General features: G+C 38.7%; 1 protein-coding gene across 13 annotated transcripts in view; it reads left to right on the top strand.

The window, feature by feature from the left end:
• The window catches only part of PTPRM (protein tyrosine phosphatase receptor type M), a 484,682-nt gene that overhangs the window by 100,322 nt on the left and 363,817 nt on the right, over nucleotides 1–20,543 (top strand). For all 13 annotated transcript variants that reach the window (XM_040550056.1, XM_040550055.1, XM_040550065.1 and 10 more), the window contains exon 2: nucleotides 12,689–12,811. In XM_040550056.1, the coding sequence (XP_040405990.1) occupies nucleotides 12,689–12,811 (123 nt within the window). The remainder of the gene's footprint in view (nucleotides 1–12,688; nucleotides 12,812–20,543) is intronic.

Genomic DNA, 20,543 nt, shown 5'->3' with positions numbered 1-20,543 from the left:
CTTTGAATACTTTAGACCTATCAGCCAACTCAAAAAATAAAGGCCAAACAACTTTCGTTAAGATTCTTGAACACTTATATAATATACATTTAAATAAGGAGAAATTTGTTCTAAAAGCTCAGCTGTTCGTTGTTTTCTCTGCAATTAAGTAGAAGGTAAACTAAAAAGGATTCCTGAAAAATGCTTGTAAAACTATATGTGTACACATTGTATGTAACAGGTTATCTAATATTACCAAGATACTATAATAGTAAGTGGGCACTCTCAACCAATTAAGAAGAAAACTCTGAGCTAATATAACCTGTCACAAATCAGAGATAATGTCCTAATATATACTGTTTGGAGACACAAGCATACAACCTTTGGCTTTATTAGATTATCCTATCCTGAAGTGGACTTTGGCAACCTTCCCAATTGAGTAATGTACTGAGGTCCCATGAATATCAGATCCTTTTCCCAAAGGAGCAGAGATGTTTATCCCAGTGTTAAGACCTGGGCAAAACATCCTTTTCATCAGGCCTGGAGCAGGAATTAGTAGAAAGCAAAATAATTTGAATCAAAGTGACTATCATTGTATTTGCTATTACTTGGGTACTGCAGTCACTCATGTAGAATAGAACAGAATAGTCTGGTTCAAAGGGACCTTCGAAGATCATCCAGTCCAACTCCATCCTCATCACTTCAGGGCTAACCAAAGGTTAAAGCATATTAATGAGGGCATTGTCCAAACCTATCTTGAACACCGAGAAGTGTGGGGCATCAACCACCTCACTAGGAAGCCTGTTCCAGTGTTTGACCACCCTCGCGGTAAAGAAATTTTTCCTAATGTCCAGTCTGAACTTCCCCGGACACAGTTTTTCCATACGTCCTATCATTGTTGACCAGGGAGAAGAGACCGACACCTCCCTCTCCACTTCATCTCCTTGGGAAGTTGCAGACAGCAATGAGGTTGCCTCTTAGACTCCTTTTGTTCAGCCTAGACAACCCAAGTGTCCTCTGCCTCTCCTTGTAGGATATGCCTTTCAACCGAGGTGCAGAACCCAGCTTTTTCCTTTGCTGAATTGCTTGCTGTTGCTGATTGTCTAATGCTCCAGCCTATCTAGATCCCTCCTCAAGGCCTCTCATCCCTCTAGAGAGTCAGCAGCACCTCCCAGTTTAGTGTCATCAGCAAACTTGCTGAGGATGCATTCCACTTCTGCATCCAGACCACTGATAAAACGTGAAGATCATTGCAGACGTGAAATGGTTTCCACAAGGTTAGAAAGCATCGAGCTTTGCGTGGCCTTGATTTGTCTTTTTGTTGCGGTACAACGTTTAAGTGAGTTTAGTACCGACGTAATCCTCTTATGAACAAGAATTGGAAGTAATTATTTCATCCAGACAGCATAGTGGTAGTGCTCTGTTCTGTGTGGGAGATTCAAGAGTTCACTCCTTGGGTCACGTAAGCTTGGGCAGGTCAGTGTTACAGCTAGTTACAGTAGTGCTGCTTTAATACTCTCAAATATGGGCCTCTTTTATAGTTGATCAGGCCTTGTGAAAATGTCAGAGGTTTCTAAAATTAATTATTTCATCTCCTTCTGGCAAGAGGTTATAGACGTGATGAATGAAATAAAGTGTAATTTATTGCAAGAGATAATGACTAAAAATGAGGGGGAAAAAGCAGTAGCTAACTAACTACATTTAAAAATAGAAGGTTATTTATACTTGTAGCACAGGGAAAGCCTGTTGTGCTGCCTGAATTTAACAAGCAGACCTGGGATTCAGCCTTGGCGCTGCTAACGACTGGAGGCGTTATTGATGTAGTGAACTAATTACCCGTGTGATGAAGTTGCCTGCTGGAGGTTTTTGACTGCTTCATCACTGTGGCACCTCCTACAGGTTAATTCATTGAGCAGCACAGGTAAGGCCTCCAGATGGAGGTCCTGCTCTCTTTTCATCCAGACACAAAGAGTTGTACTGACAGCAGTAACTAAACAGAGATGAATATTTTCCTGAATTATTGATCAAGTAGCTAGAGATATATCATAGAACTAAATGGTTTGGGATGCAGCTGTAGCCGTTCATAGGCACTGCAAGGTAAAAAAGCATACACAGTGGCTTTGAAAAGAAAAACAAAATGAGCAATAGCCTTTCTCACCTGAAGGGAAGCCCCCAGATAAAATGAGGAAAAGTACAACAGAAAACCTCTAGATAAAAAAAATAAGGTGAAAAGGAGAGGGCAATGCTTTGATTGGCAGGCAGGGCAGGGGCTGTGTGGGCTTCACGGTTTTAGTTCTATGTATAAAATCATTCTGTGACATTTGTTCTCAAATGTCTCAGTACGCACATTAAAAATGAGAATATAAACAGCTCTTTTCATTAGGTGATAAACTCTTTCACTGTATTTTTAAGGAAAAGTACCATTTGTAATATAATAACCAATGGAATGCATACCAAGGTATCCTGTCTGTTTGCATCTGTCCTGTCTATTTATGAGGTAGAATATAAACTTCAGCATATTCTGTCCAAATTTGGACTTTTGATATCTGAAGCAGAGGAAATATAAAGTATGCATTATTAGTTTTATGAAAGTATTTTAAGGTTGTAGAACCCCTTATACAGAAATGCATCCTGTTTGGGGTCTTTTTGACTGCATTATAAATCAGGAGCCTCTGAGACCAGCAGGGCTAATGCTGCCTTTGTTCTTTACTTAAAACTGGAAGTGTGTTGTAAATGGTCTGGATTTCTCATCCAAGCTTAATACGCTGTTATCTAACAGGATGCATTAAGTGTTCTGTTACAACTGCAGAACTCATCAAGCAAATGGAAAGATTACCCATGAAATCAAGCTTCAAACTTTTATTTTCTCACAATCAATGGCAAAGTAATGCACGTTGGATTTATAATGATATTGAGATTGACTGCTTAAATCCTTTTTAAAGTTCAAAGCTTGAAACAGATTGTGTGTACAAGCAAACCACAGTAGAGTTTTTAAGCAGGGGCTTGTGATAAAGAAGTGAAATTGGGTTTGACTGAAATGGCCCATCAGTCCCATATGGGTTTAGTGGGAAGATTTCAGGCTCAAAAAGACAGTGCTTTGGAGAAGCATCAAGCATTGGTTTCACATCACCTGAGATTGCTCTGTGGAGGCTGTCTTCTGGGAGACATAAAGACAAGAGGCTCATTAAAAATAAGCAGCACCAGGGAGGGTGATTGAGCTTCAAGTACACTTGTGGTTTTTTAGCTTGAAGAGTTAAAAGGTGAAAATACATTTTAAAAGCTCAACTGGCAGATGAGGAGAATGCTGTCTGTCAGCTTTCTCAATGAAATGCCTTTATATAGAGATAAATACCATAGTATAGTGGTTTTTTTTGACAACAGGAAAAAAATACAACCAAAAAACTTGCTCAGCTCAGAATGTCCTGATGGTTGGATGAAATGATAGTTAATCTCTCAGCTATCAAAACTGAATTTGATAAAATAGATTGTCTTCAGTCCTACTGGCTGGTAAACTCAGAGCCAATATTAACCTTCTGAAAAGTTCGGGAAGCTGGAGAAGAAATCTTGGGTTTCACTTCAAGGGTAATCTGCGGTGCGCTAGCTATCTAGTGGTATCTTAAAGTTTGCTTTAGACCCCTCAATTTAGAGCTGAACTTTTACTTATTCCAAGACTCTGAGCCACTTTGCACATCTGTATTTATTGATCTTAGAAAAACAATAATACTGAGCTTTAAAATGAGAGCTTAGTTTACTCGCTGCTTGCCCTGAGGTAAGCTGGCACACTGTGCTGTTCATGGGTACAGTTACAGTAGTTAGCAACTTTCCTTTTTCTTGTAGTTTCATGGCATGAAAATTAGCTGAAAGCTGATTTGTGTGTGAAAACAACTGTGTCTTTTGACAAATCCACAGACAAAAGAACAGTGGCTGCTTACCATGTTGCTTGTTCTTGCCTTCCTCTAAGCACATCCATTACAACGTTATCACCTGGTAGTTGGAGAAAAACTTTTGGGGGAATAATTGAATTGTATATTAATGTCTAATCAAGAACCACGATGTTGGATTTTAGTAATTCCATGAGAAAAACAGTGCTATTTTTCAAAATTATTAAAAAGTACCTTAGTGGAAATCAGGGTGTGCTGGGATCAGGATCTTGCTGGCTGTGTGCATGGAATGGCCGATGGTGGTGGGGCCGGCCTAGGTCAGGCTCATTGCCCACAGCTCTTGGGTGGAAGAGGCCTGGAAAGGCCTGTCTGCCTCACAGGCTGAAAATCTAGCACAGCGTTTCCTGAACGGATATTAGGGAATGGTCTGGTGTGGTCTCATAATCAGTCTTGATGATTGTATGTTACTTAGGTTATGCTGTGTTTCCATTAAGGTGAAGCGTAGGGGTGAGGAGACCCTTTACGATGATGGGTCTTGGATGCGAGGCCTGCATTTCAATCCCTTCCTCCCAGCTCCCAGCTGGGAACAAGGAAAAAAAACAAAACATAAAAACCAGAAAGACTGAATATTCCCACCCTGTTCCTTCCTTCCTTTTAAGTTGCATTTTATTTCATCTCAGATTTTCCAGTATGTATGTTTCTTTCTTGAATCTCACCTGTGCAGTTTTGTATTGTTTCCTGCTTTGTACAGTTTGGTTTTGTTTCCCAAGTGCCTTCCCCCTCCCTTCCTCTTCCCCTCTCATGGGCAAAGCCTTCATGGGCAGCTCTACCGTGCTGCATTGTAATGGTGTACAAAGCTGTGCTTAAGTGAGGTAAGCAGTTCTTCAGGTAACCAGTTACCAAAGCACAATTAATATGGAGCTACTGAAAGCAAAAAACTTTATTTCCTATTGTTGAAGTTTGCCCATCTTCAACAGATCGGTACAACTGCTTTACGTTGCGTCATGTGTTTTACTGTGGTTTTTCAAAACAGAGATGTAATTTACAATCCATTAAGAGGTACAGCATGTTAACTTGTCAGAAGACAGTGTTACCTTCTGCATATATTACTGCAGTATGTACTTCTGTTTCCCACCCTCCCAGTATGGCCTTGCTCTTCTCCATTCTAAGTAATTGGGGAAAAAATAGCACTGCCAGACCTCTCTCCTGCAGAGCATCTCCTTGCTTTGACAACCTAGATGACTGAATGCTTTCACACGTTTCATAAATATGAGGCCTTGTGCAATCCTAGAAGGTAGCAATAAAATAAATTAAGTGAATACAATGGTATAAACTATTTGAAAGTTCAGTTGCATTTTTGTTTTTCTCAGGAAGCTTTTTCCAGCACCACAGTATCTTTTGAATTTTTAATTCTATTTAAAGTATGAGAAAAGGTTTCTTTTTTCAGTTACTTGTAGGTCAAAGGTTTAAGCTGAAACATTTCAGGGAGGTTATACAAGTGACTTCTATGTTTTGTAGCATAATTTAGTCATGTATTTGTAATAAACAGCATGCAAAACATATGGGAAGTCTGCCTTTTATTTATTCATCTTGGTAGTGGCTTTGACCACAGTCCAGAATTTCTGCAGGTTTCCAAAGCACATGTACATGACCCATCTCCCTTTTGAAACCAGTGTGCCCAGTTTGCTCATTTTAATAAGCTACACGTATTTGTGGCTTAAGTATATATGTTACAAACTGAACTTCTAATTGTTCTTGAAAAGCTATTTCAAAGTACTTATTTAATATTCTGTGGAATCTTTTTTTTATGAGGTATCTTTCTTAGAATTTGTCATAGTGATATTTCTTACACGTATAAAGTGGATTTTCTGATCAGGAGCTTGATTTAAACATTAGATTAATAATCAAAAAGCTATAAAATAGTCTATATAAAAGGGAATTAAAACATAAAAATTAAAATAAGTAATTGATTTATCCACAGCTGCCGCAGTTCCTTTGTACAAGGAATATCTCTTTTAGTATTAACATGGCTTGGACTAGAAGAGCAGCTAGTAGTTCTAATGCTCAGAATAACATCCATCCTTATTAATAAAGCATAAAATCCAAATGACTTTTGCAAACATACTTGTTTTAATAATACCTTTTGAACAAAGGTTTTCTAAATATATTTCTAAACAATACTATTCTTTCTTTATCAGATTGATTGTTTGATAATTTATTTTGGTAGACATTTTCTAATTCTTGACAGCTGCAGCAGGGATATAGTTCATGTATGGGAGCATGCACGTGCACTTACCAACATAAGCCATAGCATACATTAAGAAAAGCTATCAATAATATTGGAAAAATAAATATCCTGACATTAAAAAAAATGCCAGAAATAAGTTTGCTCACTAAATGGTAATTTGCACCCATTTTCCCATGGGCCTCATAAATATTCATTGACATAAAAACAGCACAATCATATCGATATTCTTTGCTTGCATGAGATAGGTGGTAATTATTTTAGGAGCATTATATTCAATATTTTGTCCTTTATCCTTAGTGAGTGGTGTCTGTTCCTATGTCTTGGTATGTAAAATGAGTTTAAACGTGCATTTTGAGAGGAAATTGTTCTGCGTTTCAGGGCTTTTCCATAAAGAGTCTGGGAGTCCCTGTTTTGAATTCTCAATATCTGTTAGGCAAGTGTACTTCTGTAGAAAATGTTTAATTTGGCTAAACTTGGGCGGGTTTCCAGGGGAAGTTAGAACTGACAGATGTCTTCCTTAAAATGCAACTTTGCTGCAGTAACCTGTTTCACCAAAACTGAAATCGTTTTGGAGATGTTTGTGTTGATTCAGTTGCTGTCAGGTAAGTGGAGGGAGAAGAGAGAGAACAATTGTAAATGTTTTATGAACTTACGTCAAGTTCTTGAAGTCTCATAAAATAGCAACTTTAAGTGTTTATCTGAAACTTTTTTTTTTTCCTGTATCCTGTCATTACCTGCAATACTGTGGAAATTGGGTCCATGAATTCAGGATGTCTCAAAAATTCTTCAGCCACCTTTTGCACGTATCTTAGCACAATTTAGAATCATTTTCCATCTGTTATTCTCCCTTATGCCCAGAGTTAATACCTGGTCTTTCTTAGTTGCAAAATACATCCTTTTACCTCATCATCTTTGCTCTAGCTCATGAGATTTTTTTCCTCTGCCTTTTCCAAAACCCATTCTCAGCACAGCCACAATTAGAAAAGCTCTTTAAATTGTAAAATATGCTTCTTCTGGTTCTCCCCCCTTCCCCCTACACATACACGTTTTTTCCAACTCCCTGGCCAGTAATTGGATAGCAGCATTGTTTTACAGCTCCAAACGCTTGCCTTTAGTATCAGGCCAAAGCTCAGTGTGCTTCGAGAGGACGTAAATGTTCCGTTTTAAAAGGGATTGTTTCCGCAGTGGAAAGCTGCCTGGCAGAGCCTGTCCAGGATACTCCTGTGGCTCTGTGGCACTGCAGATATGTGGCAGCCCTGTGTGCATGCTAGGGGCATGCAAAGACGGGTTGGTGCTGCTAGATATCTCTGAGCTAGCGTGTCTGGAAAGTCCTTTTAATGTGTAATGCTATAACTGTTGAAAGGACAGGTAGAGCCTTTTTTTTTTTTTCTTTTGTGAGGATCAACCCACAAAGCAGATCGCAGGCAGGTCGTTTTATCCAGTTTTTAATAACTTCTTAAAAGCTGCTGTTTGCGTAGCTGTAGTTATTTTACTTGGAGCTTTACGGGCTCAACCATTTATTGATTTCACAGAGGTGAACAGTTTTGTGTTGGACAATTTTTGTCTTCACCCTATCTTTGACAAAATTAATGCAGCAGATGAGGCCTGTTGTACAGGTTTATAGATAGGATTTTCAGTTTCTTATGTGAAAAATTGTCCCGATTCCTACCCTTGCTTTCTGTGTTAGCCAGTCTATAATTTAGACTGACACTTCATTTTCCACTTCAGGATTTCTCGTCCACCTCCGAAGGAGCTGTTTTTTTCCCTCTGGTTTGATGGTTCGACATTTAGGGGCCCGGGTCCTTCTGCTCCTACTCCTGCTCTTCTCCCAACAGCTTTAACTGTCAAGATGTGATAACATGCCTGAATGCCATGGTTGCCCCAAAATCTGCAACTCCAAAAATGCAAAAGGAAACATGAGGCAGCATCACCATCATTTTCTTGTGCAACGTTCGCTAGGTGTCCCTGCTTGGCAGGGGCATTGGACCAGATGATCTCCAAGGGTCCCTTCCAACCTCAACCATCCCGTGATTCTGTGATACCTAAGCAGGTATACCCGAACCAAATGTCTTGGGGCTGAAAGCTGACGCATTCACAGTTTAGTCATGCTTATTGGCTGTGTTTTGTCACATTTTTCAGTTCTTTGCCTGTTGGTCTGCCTTGGTGTGTTACCCAGGTAGCGCTTGGTCGCTTGCCGTTGGGTGCGCGGGTGTTCACCAGGACAGGAGGTGATGCTGCAGGCTGAGGGGTGGCCAATTCACCGGTGTGGCACCAGCTCTGCTCGTCATGCACAGGAAGAGAAGATCCATTGCTGTGTAGGAGATTAATCGCCTAACAGGAGATTAATCCTTCACTTCTCAGTCAGAATCCCTGGATACTGCATGTGTTTGAGACACCCAGCTCTCTAATCAGATTTCAAAACCTTTAATTCAGCTTCAGAGAATAGCGGCGTTGTACTTAGAGTATATCGACCTAAACACATTGCCAGTATTAAAACACAGAAGCAACGGAATTTGTAATGCTTATAAAATGAGATGAAGTAGAATACAAATAAAATGATTTAGTAAACTCAACTTCTGAGGTCACCTATTATACAACAGAATTCATGGTACTCCAGCAGACCAGAAGCCATAGCTTTCTTGCCCTTTTTTTTTATGGCAATCTAAAAACAGTCGTGTCTGGCTTAGTAGGCATATGCTAGTAGCACTTATACTAATAAACATTACAAGTTTCAGCACTTCTACATTTGGCAGCAAATTTTTCATAGAAACTTCAAATTCATCTGTCATCTTTGCAGTACGTAAGACCAACAGAAATAAAGAAGTGTCCAGAATAACTTGAACTTTTTTCTATATTAGTTTTTGTCACTTAATCCAAATTCTTTAAGAATGCTTCATAACACATACCTTATTTATACTTTGTAACACACAGAGTACTTTGAATTAAACTTGATTCACATTAGGAAAAATATTGTATGTTCTTTATACCATTTAATTAGCTGTTTTCATCTTAAATTATTTTCCTGGTTGAAGCTCATCAAGTTTTCAAGATATAAAGTAATTTAACCCTATAAAAATAGAAACATACAAAAATGACTACGTTTGGATTTTGGTGTAGTTAGGTTGAACTGGCTTCAGTGATAGTTAAAGGATGATTGCATTTGAAAGAACAGTAGGTTGTAATAGGTTGTGTTGCATTATGTACATTCATCAGTTCAGTTCCTCCTAGGAATCAAAAATACCTATAAAACAGAGAATAAGCCAAAAGGATCTTCACAGGCTACATATCTCCTGGGTTAGTTGTAAATATTTCAGTCAGTCTAAAAATCATCCTTTAAAATACAGTTTTGTTATCCAAAGTGTAATGACAGTGTAACGTGCAGGGAAATTGCTTAGCTTGATTAAATGGTATAGCAGACAATATGTATTTTGATTGGTAAAATAAATTCTAATAATTAGCAAAAAAAAAAAAAAAGATTTTCCAAAGTATTCTAACTAATTAACAACAATCGCCTCTTTTGGCAGTAGCTTGTGTTTCAAAGCAGTGCAAACCATGGGGGACATTAAAAACCTTTGATAATTCTTCAGATTTTACTGTCCCTATGTGGTTAATGTTTTATGAATTTGAAGCCTTGTGCAATAAGAGCACGGTGACTAGCAAATAGGCAAAGCACTACAGAAGAAAGCAGGAGGGCACAAGCAGATGCAAACGTAGGGTGTGCAAATGCTTTGGCTGATTTGGAAACAAATTAGTTTCATTTGTAAGGGAGTAAAAGTGAGAGTCAGCACCTTCAGGAAGAGACATCAGCTATTTTAACTTGGTGATTACTCTGTTGTTGCCTGGCTAAACTGGCTAAGCTTTGTTGTTGTTGTTCCAGGTAGATTTTCTGTGTTGCTTTTAGTTTAGTCTATAAACTTATCTATAGGTACTTCCAACACTATACCTAACCATGTATACTAACTTAATCTACAAAACACTTTCCAAAAAGTCATGACTGTGCAAAGCCTTCATTAGTATTCATCTTCTCCTTGGCTTGGCATCCAGATTGTATGTACGTTGATCAATCCATTTTGATTACCGGTGGTAATTCTTGTTGTTATAGTTCGGTTGGTAGTCGTGGGTGCAAGTGGCCTAGGAACAGAAGGAAGAGTTCAAAAGTTCCTCCAAAACTCTTCCTGGAGCAGATGTGAAGATTAGATACCTGTTTTAAGGGAGCTCTAAGGTAGTAAATTCACAAATGTTTGAAGGATGTAAATGGCAAAGACGAAAAAAAAAAAGAAAAAAAAAAAAAAGAAATCCTGACAGTGATTGAGCTATAAACTCACAGGAGAAGGGAAGAAAAACAAGTGATGAGAAACACTTTGTGTTGATAGACAAATATCCAGACAAGTAGCATTTTCCCATCATCCGTAGTTCTATTTATCCGTGGTTTTGACATCTGCGTAACTAGCGAGGGGGGAGAAGCCTTTAATAACCATATGGGATCACAAACCCTTCCCTTTTTTCCACTATTGCACATTTTGCAGCACTTGGCTCAGATTTTGGGTTTGACCAAGAAAATACATTACACTTTTTTATGGCTTCTTAGTGTGATGTAATGAAATAAGGGAGCTTTTATGTAAATTCACCAGCCCTGTGTTTGAACTGTGAACCCAAATCTATGCTTGATTAAATTAAGGTATATGTTTTTTTGCAAAGCTTGACTATGTTGTGCTCTGTATAACTTGGTATTTATTTATGGCATAGTATCATTTGCAAAACCTTTGCAAGGAAACTACCTTTTTCTTCACCTGTGGTTTGATTGTTTTTGTTTTATAAAAAACACAAGTCTGTCTGCGAAAACTTAAATTTTGCCTTTATGTCTGAAACTTACCCTGTGGCACATTTTAACTGTATCAAGTACAATTTATGCAGGCATGAGAACAACTGTGCGAATGGCTGCCCAAAAGTCTAACCCTTCCCCCTGGAAATGTTCCAGATGTCACTCGATGTACTATAAACATACCTATTTTATTTCTGAATTGGTTTCATATCAGGAGAGAGACAATTTCTGTCTGTTCTTACCGTTGAGGTGAAGTGTCAGAGTGTAGAGCTGCAAGTTCCTTCCCGGGTTTTCCATTCCCAGTGGGCTCACTAATTGAAACCCATGCACCTGCACGAGTACGGAAAGGCAGTAGCCAGAGGTGCTAATTTCCCTGACATACCTCAAGCTAATGAAGACTTGCTATAGAAAGACGTTTGAGAACAGAGCACGGTATAGGATGACCTGTATCCAGGCTGACAGGGCAAATGGGATACGTTTATAAAATTAATTCCCATTAAAGATTATATGCGTGCTGAGTGCTTGTCATAAATGTCAAATGTAGTCGAGGAGTGTCTGTTAGGAAGGCTGGGCTTCAGTTAGGTGAAGGTTGTCAGGTAAAATGATATTTTGGTTTACATTATCGAGCTTTCCTGATCAGGTACCCTCCAATGCCGTTTATGCTCTAGGAAACTTTTGGTTTGCAAAGTCTTTTTTAAAGCTAGATTTTGTCTGTTTCCTATTTTAATAAGACTTGGCAAGACTAAGCCTGCTGTTTGTATGGACAGATAGCAAGATGATGAATAACCCTGAAGTTTAGTTTTGTTTGAACAGCTGCAGTATTTACTTTAATATGGGCTGAAAGATCCATGACTAGGGTTATATTTGTTTTCCTGGATAGGAAAGATGTCATTCTTCACTGGAGTGAAACATCAAAGAATACACAGAAAACAGGGTATTGTAACCCTGTGTTATTCTGCAGCTAGGGGAGAAAAATTCGGGAAAGCTGGGCAAGTTTCCATGTGTACCAAAGGAAAAAAGCAAAGTTTCTCTGTGTTCTTGTGGGTAACGTTAGATTCCAGTGCTCTAAATTCTTGAGATTAGATTCATCCTTGCCCTAGTCTGGGATAATGTGAGCTCTTATAACGTGTTATTCTTTTCTAAATTACTTAGAAGAGAATGGGGAAATGAGGAAATAATGCTGTTTTCTTTCAGAGTTTGAGTCTGTGCATAGATTGGTGTTTTGAGATGGATGTGCTGCATTGTCCCCAAGGTGCTGCTAATCCCACAAGAGCCCGGAGTGGCTCCTGTTTGCAGCACAACGCGATACACCTGGGAGCCTTCCCTTCCTTGAAAACCAACATAAAGGAATGGGAGCTGATGTCTCTCTACTTAGGTTTTTCTTCTAAAATGTAGATTCTCAGACATGCGATAGTTTGTTTTTCCTGAAGAATGCTAATCATTCCGTCTTCTAATGTTCTGAGTTTGATTGCTTTTTATTTTGCTGGTTTGGCTTTGATACCTGATGTTTGTATCTTGGGAGAAAATTTCTTCACAGTTCTAAGTTTAGTCTTTCACCCTTGAGATTTTTTTTTTCATGGCAAAAGGTTTTATACCCTCTCAGAAAGTGATGGTTAATAAATATATGATTGTTTTTATTAAAGGATATTAAAAAAATTACACAACCTGTATTGAATTCTGTTGAATTTGTTAGGATGAGATTCATAATCTGTTATCTGCATGCCTTGTTAAATTTTTATCTATGTGTTTGTTTCACAGGATGCTGTACTTTTGATGAGCCGTTTAGCTCCTGTGGCTATAGTCAGTCGGATGATGATGATCTTAACTGGGATCAGGTGAACACGCTGATAAAGCCCTCCTCAGATCAATGGATGCCATCTGGTTGGTCTTTTATTTTACTTTTTTTTTCTCTCTTTGATATTAGCTTATGCATTTACTCAGCATTTCTTGATAGTATTATTATTAGAATGTTACTTTGCCAAAATGTGTTTAATTGCAATACCTAAGTCTTCAGAGTGAATTTTATGAGGGATATTCTGCAATGCAAAGGTTTTCTTTTGCTGTGCGGTTTCTAGCATAAAGGTTAGAAAGTAGAAAGAGAAGCCTGGCGTCATCAGGGAAGGCAGAAAGAATACAAAATGATGCTGTGAAAATGAAGATGAAGCAGTACTACAACCAGGCAGACAGGACTATATAACAGGAAGACCTGAAGTGAGAGAGAAGACAAAGATGACCTAAGGCATTTTTATTGGAAGAGATACTCAGCAAACTCTGCTCTGAAAAGAAATGGAGAGTGAAAAAGGAGTGAGAGAAAAAAGAGAGGATAGATATCCCAGAACAAAGTGTCTCGAAATATTGTGCATGTTCTGTTTTAAAGATAGTAGTGATGCTATTACTTGATGCACTTTGTGTACTGCATATAGGTGAACCTAATTCCACAGCAACAGCCCTTGCGTTCTGCTGAACTATAAACTTCTGGTATTCTGGTAATACACTTTCCTTTATCACTTCAATCACATAAATACACAAAAATCTGACCACAGTTTTAAAAATACTCAGTGTAAAATTTATCAATTATTCTTTTTTTTTTCAGATTTTAGCTGGATATATTAAGAGTTCCCCCCGTGTACTAGGGCTGATCTCCAGGATATCTCCTGGGGCCTGATTGCATCTAGCCCAGCTCAGAATCTTCCTTTGCTTTTAAAGGCTAGGCCTCCTGTGACTATTGTCACCCAAAAATAGCCAAAACAAAAAGACCACTTCCTAAAATCTGATCATAGCATCATGGGACTTCTCCATTAGCCTTATAATTTTGTATAAATACACCCAGAATGCTTAAAAACCTTGCAGATGGATGTGATGGATGTGTTAGTGTTTCATTAGTATGTTTCAATTAGTTCTTTAAAGCACCTGTAATGTAGTTTGGGGTTTACATAAAATCCCTTTAATAGTTGTATTTCCCAAGAAAATGTTCCTCCCATATTTTTGAGAAAGTGAATTAGGAGAAAAACAATGTAAAACTTTAGGAGTGACTGTATAAACAAAACCTGAACACGTGCACGCATCCCTAGTACACTAATACATACACTAATCTATGATATGCACTAATGAGCCTTAGATAGAATTCACTTTTAAAAATCCTCTTAGCAGTCTTCATTGTAGATTTTTCACCATTGCCCTGTGTTGTGGACAACATCATGTCCAAGTTCTCTCAAGCAAAGGTGAGACTCCACTTGAAGAGAAATGTTCGGTTTGCCTGCACTTGGTCATCATGCTAGACTGAGTTCATCATCACAGATAAAGAAGGATTTTGCAGATTCCTTCTGAAGTGGGCTCTTGTCCAGTGGACTTGGCACAGACTGCTAATTTTTTTCTGGACTATTTCAGTGCTTATTATTGTCTCTCAAGCTGGAGTTCATACACATGGCTTATCAGTCATCTTGGCTTGCAGTACAAGCTATACATTCTTTTTCTCAATCACACCACTGGAAATTCTCTTTCTGTTCCAATTTTCATTCACTCGTTACTTTCCCCACTTGGATTTTGCGGAAGAGGTTGTCAGTATATGTTGCTTAGTCTTCTTGGCAGATGGAGGAGGTTCAACTCTATGTGCTTTTCTGAGATGATCAAAGACTTTAAGATTTTCTTTTTCTTTTTTTTTTTTTTTTTTCTCCAGGGCAAGAGTCCAGACAAAGTAGGGACTGGTATTTTTGTGGAAGGAAAATGATATCTATGTAATTTTATTTATCAGATGTCACATGGCTTGTATTTGTCTTCCTGCGTTTTTATCAGAAAACTAAAATAACGTTCTGGTGATCAAGTAGAAAGATATTAAATTTGGAAGTAAACTATATTTAGAGTTTAGGGAGTTTTATTTCTGCCCATAAAGGAACTGAAATATGCTTTGGGGGTCTTGGGTCAGAAGATGAACGCGTTAGTCTGAGGAGGGTTGTTGATATTGGTGCCTTAAAAGGTCAAAAATGTCTTTGAGAAGGAAAGAAATGTTTTTTTTTTTTTTTTTTTTTTTTTTGCAAATGAGAAGCAGTGGGTCTAAGGGCACAATTCAGCCAAGTGGTATCTAATTTCTCTCTTCATTTCGTTCAGGCATTTTTTTCCTGTTCTTGTTCAAATCATCGTCTTAATGATTTTAATTAGTTTTCAGTTAACCTTAGCCAGAGAGTTACGTGATACACTTAAAAAATGATTTCAAGTAGCTTGTCAGCATTTTCTGAGCTACATATTTTAGAAAAAATAACTTCAGATAATAATGAATAGAACATGTTAGATTACTGTTTTCTGGAGAATTCTTGGCTTGAAAACAAAATACTTTATGCAACAGTGTTGTAATACTAGACTGAAACAAGTACTCTCAGTTCAGCAGTCCCTTGTCAGTTGAAAAAATTAATGCACGTAACATTCCTAATTTCAGGGAATATGCATCAGTGAGTTGATATCAATATATAATATTTTGTATAATTTGGTGGCAGTGAGGGGAGAAGTACGCTAGTTATGACATTTGATATATTTTAATCCACGTGAGACTGTTCAGAGAGTAGCTGTAGTTCAGTTGGGTAAATATTTTGGCTTTATATGTTATTTCAGTGGGACAAAAGTGTCATATAGTATATGTGCACCTATGTGCACATATTAATGGACACGTATATTTCTATTTTATTGAATATTAATAGTTATTTGTGAGGTATAGCTTTAGGTGAAAATTGTTGAGTTATATAAAAAATAATGTATCATTAAATAAAAAAGTGCTCAGTATATTGAGCTTTAATCCTTGCTAGACTGTTACTATAGTAGAAAAATATGAGGCTATTGTTACTAGAGTAGGTAGAGCAATAGCACTCTAATTTTCTTGATAAATATAAGTGTGACCTTTAGTGAGCGGTACGAATCTGAAAATGCATTAAACAGAGCCAAAAAAGGAATGACGTATATATGTTTGTACGGATTGAATGAGACTGGTTAATCCACTGTTATTCAGTTTAAAGGGTCTCGTGAGTCAGCTGGAGTAACTACTGTAGCAAGTGTGGCTGTTGACTTTTCTCAACCTCTTTCTCCTTTTCTGTCTGTTCCAAGAATATGTGTTTATAATATCGTTCAAAAATACAATACAAAAGCACTTATTATTAATGCCATCTCACCTTGTCCTGTTGAGCAGTTAAAGCAGGTACTTTGATGTTAATGCATGTATATAACACACATTTACAATAATACATAACTGTAGACTCTCTGGCTGTACTATAGTAAAGGTACCTTCAGAAAAAATATGCCAAACCAAACCAGTAGATCACTGTGTCTACATGGCGAGGTTTTGGTAGCAGGGGATGTCTTCAGGGATAGCCTCTGTGAGAAGAAACCAGGGACAGCCCCTGTGTTGAACACAGGCAGCTCCAAAAGGGACCCAGTGCAGGCAAGGCACAGCTGAAATCATCAGCCACGAGTGGGGAGCCTATGGGAAAATATACCAAAGAAAGGGTAAAAAATACTGCACAGCAGCTGTGAGAGAAGCAACTCTGCAGATACCGAAGTCAGAGGAGAGGAAGGGGGGGTGTGAGGTGCTCCAGGCACGCAGCAGCAGTTCCCCTGCGGCCTGCGGAGAGGCCCCTGGTGGAGCAGGCTGTCCCCCTGCAGCCCATGGGTCCCACATGGAGCAGATCTCCACGCTGCAGCCCGTGGAGGAGCCCCCGGTGGAGCAGGTGGATGTGGCCTGGAGGAGGCTGCGGCCCACGGAGAGGAGCCCATGCTGGAGCAGGTTGTCTGGCAAGAACTCTGGCCTGCGGGGGGCCCAAGCTGGTTCAGTCTGTTCCTGAAGGACTGTATCCCATGGAGATGACCCATGCTGGAGCAGTTATTGAAGAACTGCAGCCTGTGGGAAATACCCTTGTTGGATCAGTTCACAAATGAGTATATCCTGTGGGAGGGACCCATGCTATGTAGGGGAAATATGTAGTGAGGAAGGAGCAACAGAGAGGAGCTGTGATGGAGTGACCTCAATACCCACTCCCCATCATCCCTGCATTGCTTGGTGCCGGGTAAGGAGGGAGGTAGAAGAGTGGGGAATGAAGGAGTGAAGTTACGCCTTGGAAGAAGTAGGGGTGGGGAGAAGGTGCTTTTAGTTTTTTCTTTGTTTCTTGCTATCTTACTCTAATTGGCAATAAATCATTTTAATTTTCCCCAGGTTGAGTTTGTTTTGCCTGTGATGGCAATGGGTAAGCAATCTCCCTGTCATGGCCTTGACCCATGAGCTTTGTCGTCTCGTTTTCTCCCCCCATCCTGTTGAGGAGTGGGAGTGAGATAGCGGCTGCGAGGGTGCCTATCAGCCAGCCAAGGTCAACCCACCACTGTTACTTAGGAACTGTTATGTGTGTGTGACTTCTTACTAAAGATACTCCCTATCCAGTTTATCACTTGGATGAGATTTTCCTCCATGATATTCTTGATCACTGTGGATGTGCTTACATCAGTGGCATCTTCAGACTTGGCTTTTAGAATGTGATAAATCTAGAACATAATGATCTGTGCCAGATTCTCGCAGATTCATGCCCAGAGATACCTACAAACCACATATTTGCATTTGGAATGTAGTTGTGAAGATTCTTTTTCCAAACCAGCTGCTTTGACTTTTTTGATTTCTACTTGGGTTTCTCTTCCTGCATTGCATCAAATACGAGCTGCTTACCTCAGTTCTTTCTGCTGCCTCCTTACTTGCCTCATATTGATGTAATTATCAATACACCAGTTCTACTTTCTGTTACACCATGTTGTCAGCCTTCATCATCATGCTAAGTTTGCTAAGTTGCTAAGTTTTCAGGGAGAGATCTTTGCACTTTCCTTCATGTTGCCTCACTGTTGGGAAGATGCTCCCTCTTAAACAGACATGACTGTCCCACTGTTATTAATGCTTCATTTTGCCACTGTGTCTATTTAAGAAAAAAAAGTGCCTAAATCCCTTTCCATTGTTCTAGTCAGCGCTGTTGCATTATTTCATTCTTTTGCTCCATCTTTTATTTTCTTTTTATAGAGCAGTTCTTGTTTAGTTCTCTGAGAGCCTATGATAGTACAAACAAAGTGTCTTTTGGAGCTTTTCTTCCTATATTTCTATTATGATTTTTGGTTGATTCTCCAGATCTTAATTTATTTCTCTGACCTGTGCTGGCTCTGCTCTTACTCCGCGATCCCATTTATACTCAAGTCTGGTCAAATTCATCATGGCCTATCAGCATTTTGGAGTTGTGGTGTTCCCATGGAGTGCTCTGGTGCTTTACCTGATAACTCAAACTCCTGCTTATCCTGAGTTGTTGTTAGTAAGGAATGCATGCTGAGCAGGGGAGACTGCAGTAGTGAAGCCATTTCTCTGATACCTGGCAGTCAGTCAGAAAAATATGGGTAAATAATTTGTGCCGTAGAAGGCAAGAACAGAAGCATCAAGAGCAACAGAGTTGTTGGTTGGATAAAGAACAGAGGGGGAAAAAAAAAAAAAAAAAAGGATGTAAGCTTTGGAATGAATATGGATGTACATGTATATGTACACATACACACATATGTACGTATGCCAGATAGCTGATTGCACTCTGTGTGGCAGTTGCTCTCACTGAAGAGGAGAGAATGATCAGAGCTGTGAAACAGGTTCTTGAGAGTGAATTAGATAGGATCTGGAGTCTTCTGAGGAATTATTATGGTAAGAGCTGAGAAAGGTCAAATGAGTTAAAAAACAGACAAACAAACAAAACCCAACCAACCAAATACCTTCCCCTACCCAAACCAAAACACAACAAGAAAAAAAAAAAAGAAAAATACACAGAGAAGAAGGCAAACTTTAAATCAAAATATATTTTTTGAGGTGAATGTGTTGTGTTTGCTTATATACTGCTACAGCATGTCTTGTCACTGACAGTAATGCAATTAGAATTTTGCAGATTACTGTAAGAAATGCAAATATTGTCAAGAGTCTGCTCTGTTCATCACGTACTGATTATAATTTCTGTTGTCCACATATTTTGTTACAAAGCACTGTGCTCAGTTTTGTAAAATCCTTCTGCAATGTCTCACAGTTCCAGTTAATTTCCAAGGAACAGTAGCATCATTTTTCTTCTGTCAGCAGCTGGTTTGATACCACTGAAGGGATGTCACTGCATTTACAGTGAGTCACTGGCATCAGCCTTTCATTCAGTTTAGAATTGTTCAAAATCAGTTATAAATCAAATCTTTACAGACTGCCACCATTCACTGGATTGAAAGGATGCTTTGAGCAATGAAGACTTCTATGTTTGATCCAGTGCTGATCAAAGCCAGGATGAGGATTCTGTTTGTGCTTTATGAGGTGGTAATATATAATTGTAATGACTGTATGTACATATCGAATGGCCTAGTATGGTTATTTGCATCCTGAATATCTAGTGTTGCTAAATGTTTAGCAGTCTGTGTAGTGTATGTAGAAGATGCATATAATGTTTTATAAGTGATTGTTTAAAATAGCTTTTTGATGCGTAGTTAGCAGATACGCATAGCTAGTGGTGTTTGCTATTATAGAATGTGGTATAGTTGATGAAAAATGTACGTTATTGTTTAATTGTGTGTGGAAAGGCTGAGATTCCTTACAAAAAGATAAATCTTAAAGCAATCAGTTGGGTAGTCTATATTAAACCCAACTGCAGTGTCTTACCATGTAAAGTTTTTGTGCTTTGACTTTCCAGCGTGATGTGTATTTTACCATTAAATATATTTTAGTACTGTATCATGTTCTTCTCTTAACAGGGATGCTTTTGTTCTGTTTGCTTTTGTATAATAGAGAATTCAATATGTTTCTTATTGAATGCTTTTTCTCCCAGATTACTTTATATAGCTGCTTTTTCTTAAATTCATTTGAACGCTATCCAGCTATAAATTACTATCAAGTCGTGGGAGTTGCACCTTGTTCACTGTGTTCAAGTTAGATTTTTTTACAGAATTTTCTAGGCCTGAAGCACTAGCATGTTTAGCAATTTATTGCATGCTCAGGTCGTAGTCACAAGCATTGAGAATGTGCATGCCTCTTCTGTAAGCAGCTCCAGCTCGTGTTGATGCATCCAAGCCAGTTTCCAATTAACTGTGTAAGCTAATATCAGTTGCTGCTAATGTGGAGCAACATGGAGGTCAGCCCAAGCAAACCACATGAGTACAGACCCAGCTAGCTCTGTGCTGCCATGGCTACAGTGCGAGCACCGAATGAGTCAGCGACTTTAAAAACATACGTAAAAACTTAGTAGTGCACTTAATAGGTTTGTTCAACAAACAAGGCAATGCCACCAGCTGTGGTGAAGGTATTGCTTGTTGTGATGTTTTACAGGAACCTCACAGTCATTTTTAACCTCTGACCTGACTTACAGATTTCAGCACCCGACCCAAAGCCTGGAGTTGCTACAAATACTGTGCATACAGTAAGGGAAATTACTCTTTCTCAGGAGAAGTTCCCTTTTCTTGCAAAGGGAAATAAAAGTTGAGTAAGCATCAGAATTGCTGGTTCTGAATCACTGAGGAGAATGTTCCTATCTTACTTAATAGGCAACTAGACGAGTTCCTTGAATGTATTTTGCCTACATGCCTGGTAGATTTTTTGGTAAAC

The sequence above is a fragment of the Cygnus olor genome, chromosome 2 (genome assembly GCF_009769625.2).
Source record: "Cygnus olor isolate bCygOlo1 chromosome 2, bCygOlo1.pri.v2, whole genome shotgun sequence".
Classification (NCBI taxonomy): domain Eukaryota; kingdom Metazoa; phylum Chordata; class Aves; order Anseriformes; family Anatidae; genus Cygnus; species Cygnus olor.
The sequence above is the reverse complement of the archived record's forward strand: the minus strand, read 5'-3'. Positions and strand labels throughout refer to the sequence as shown.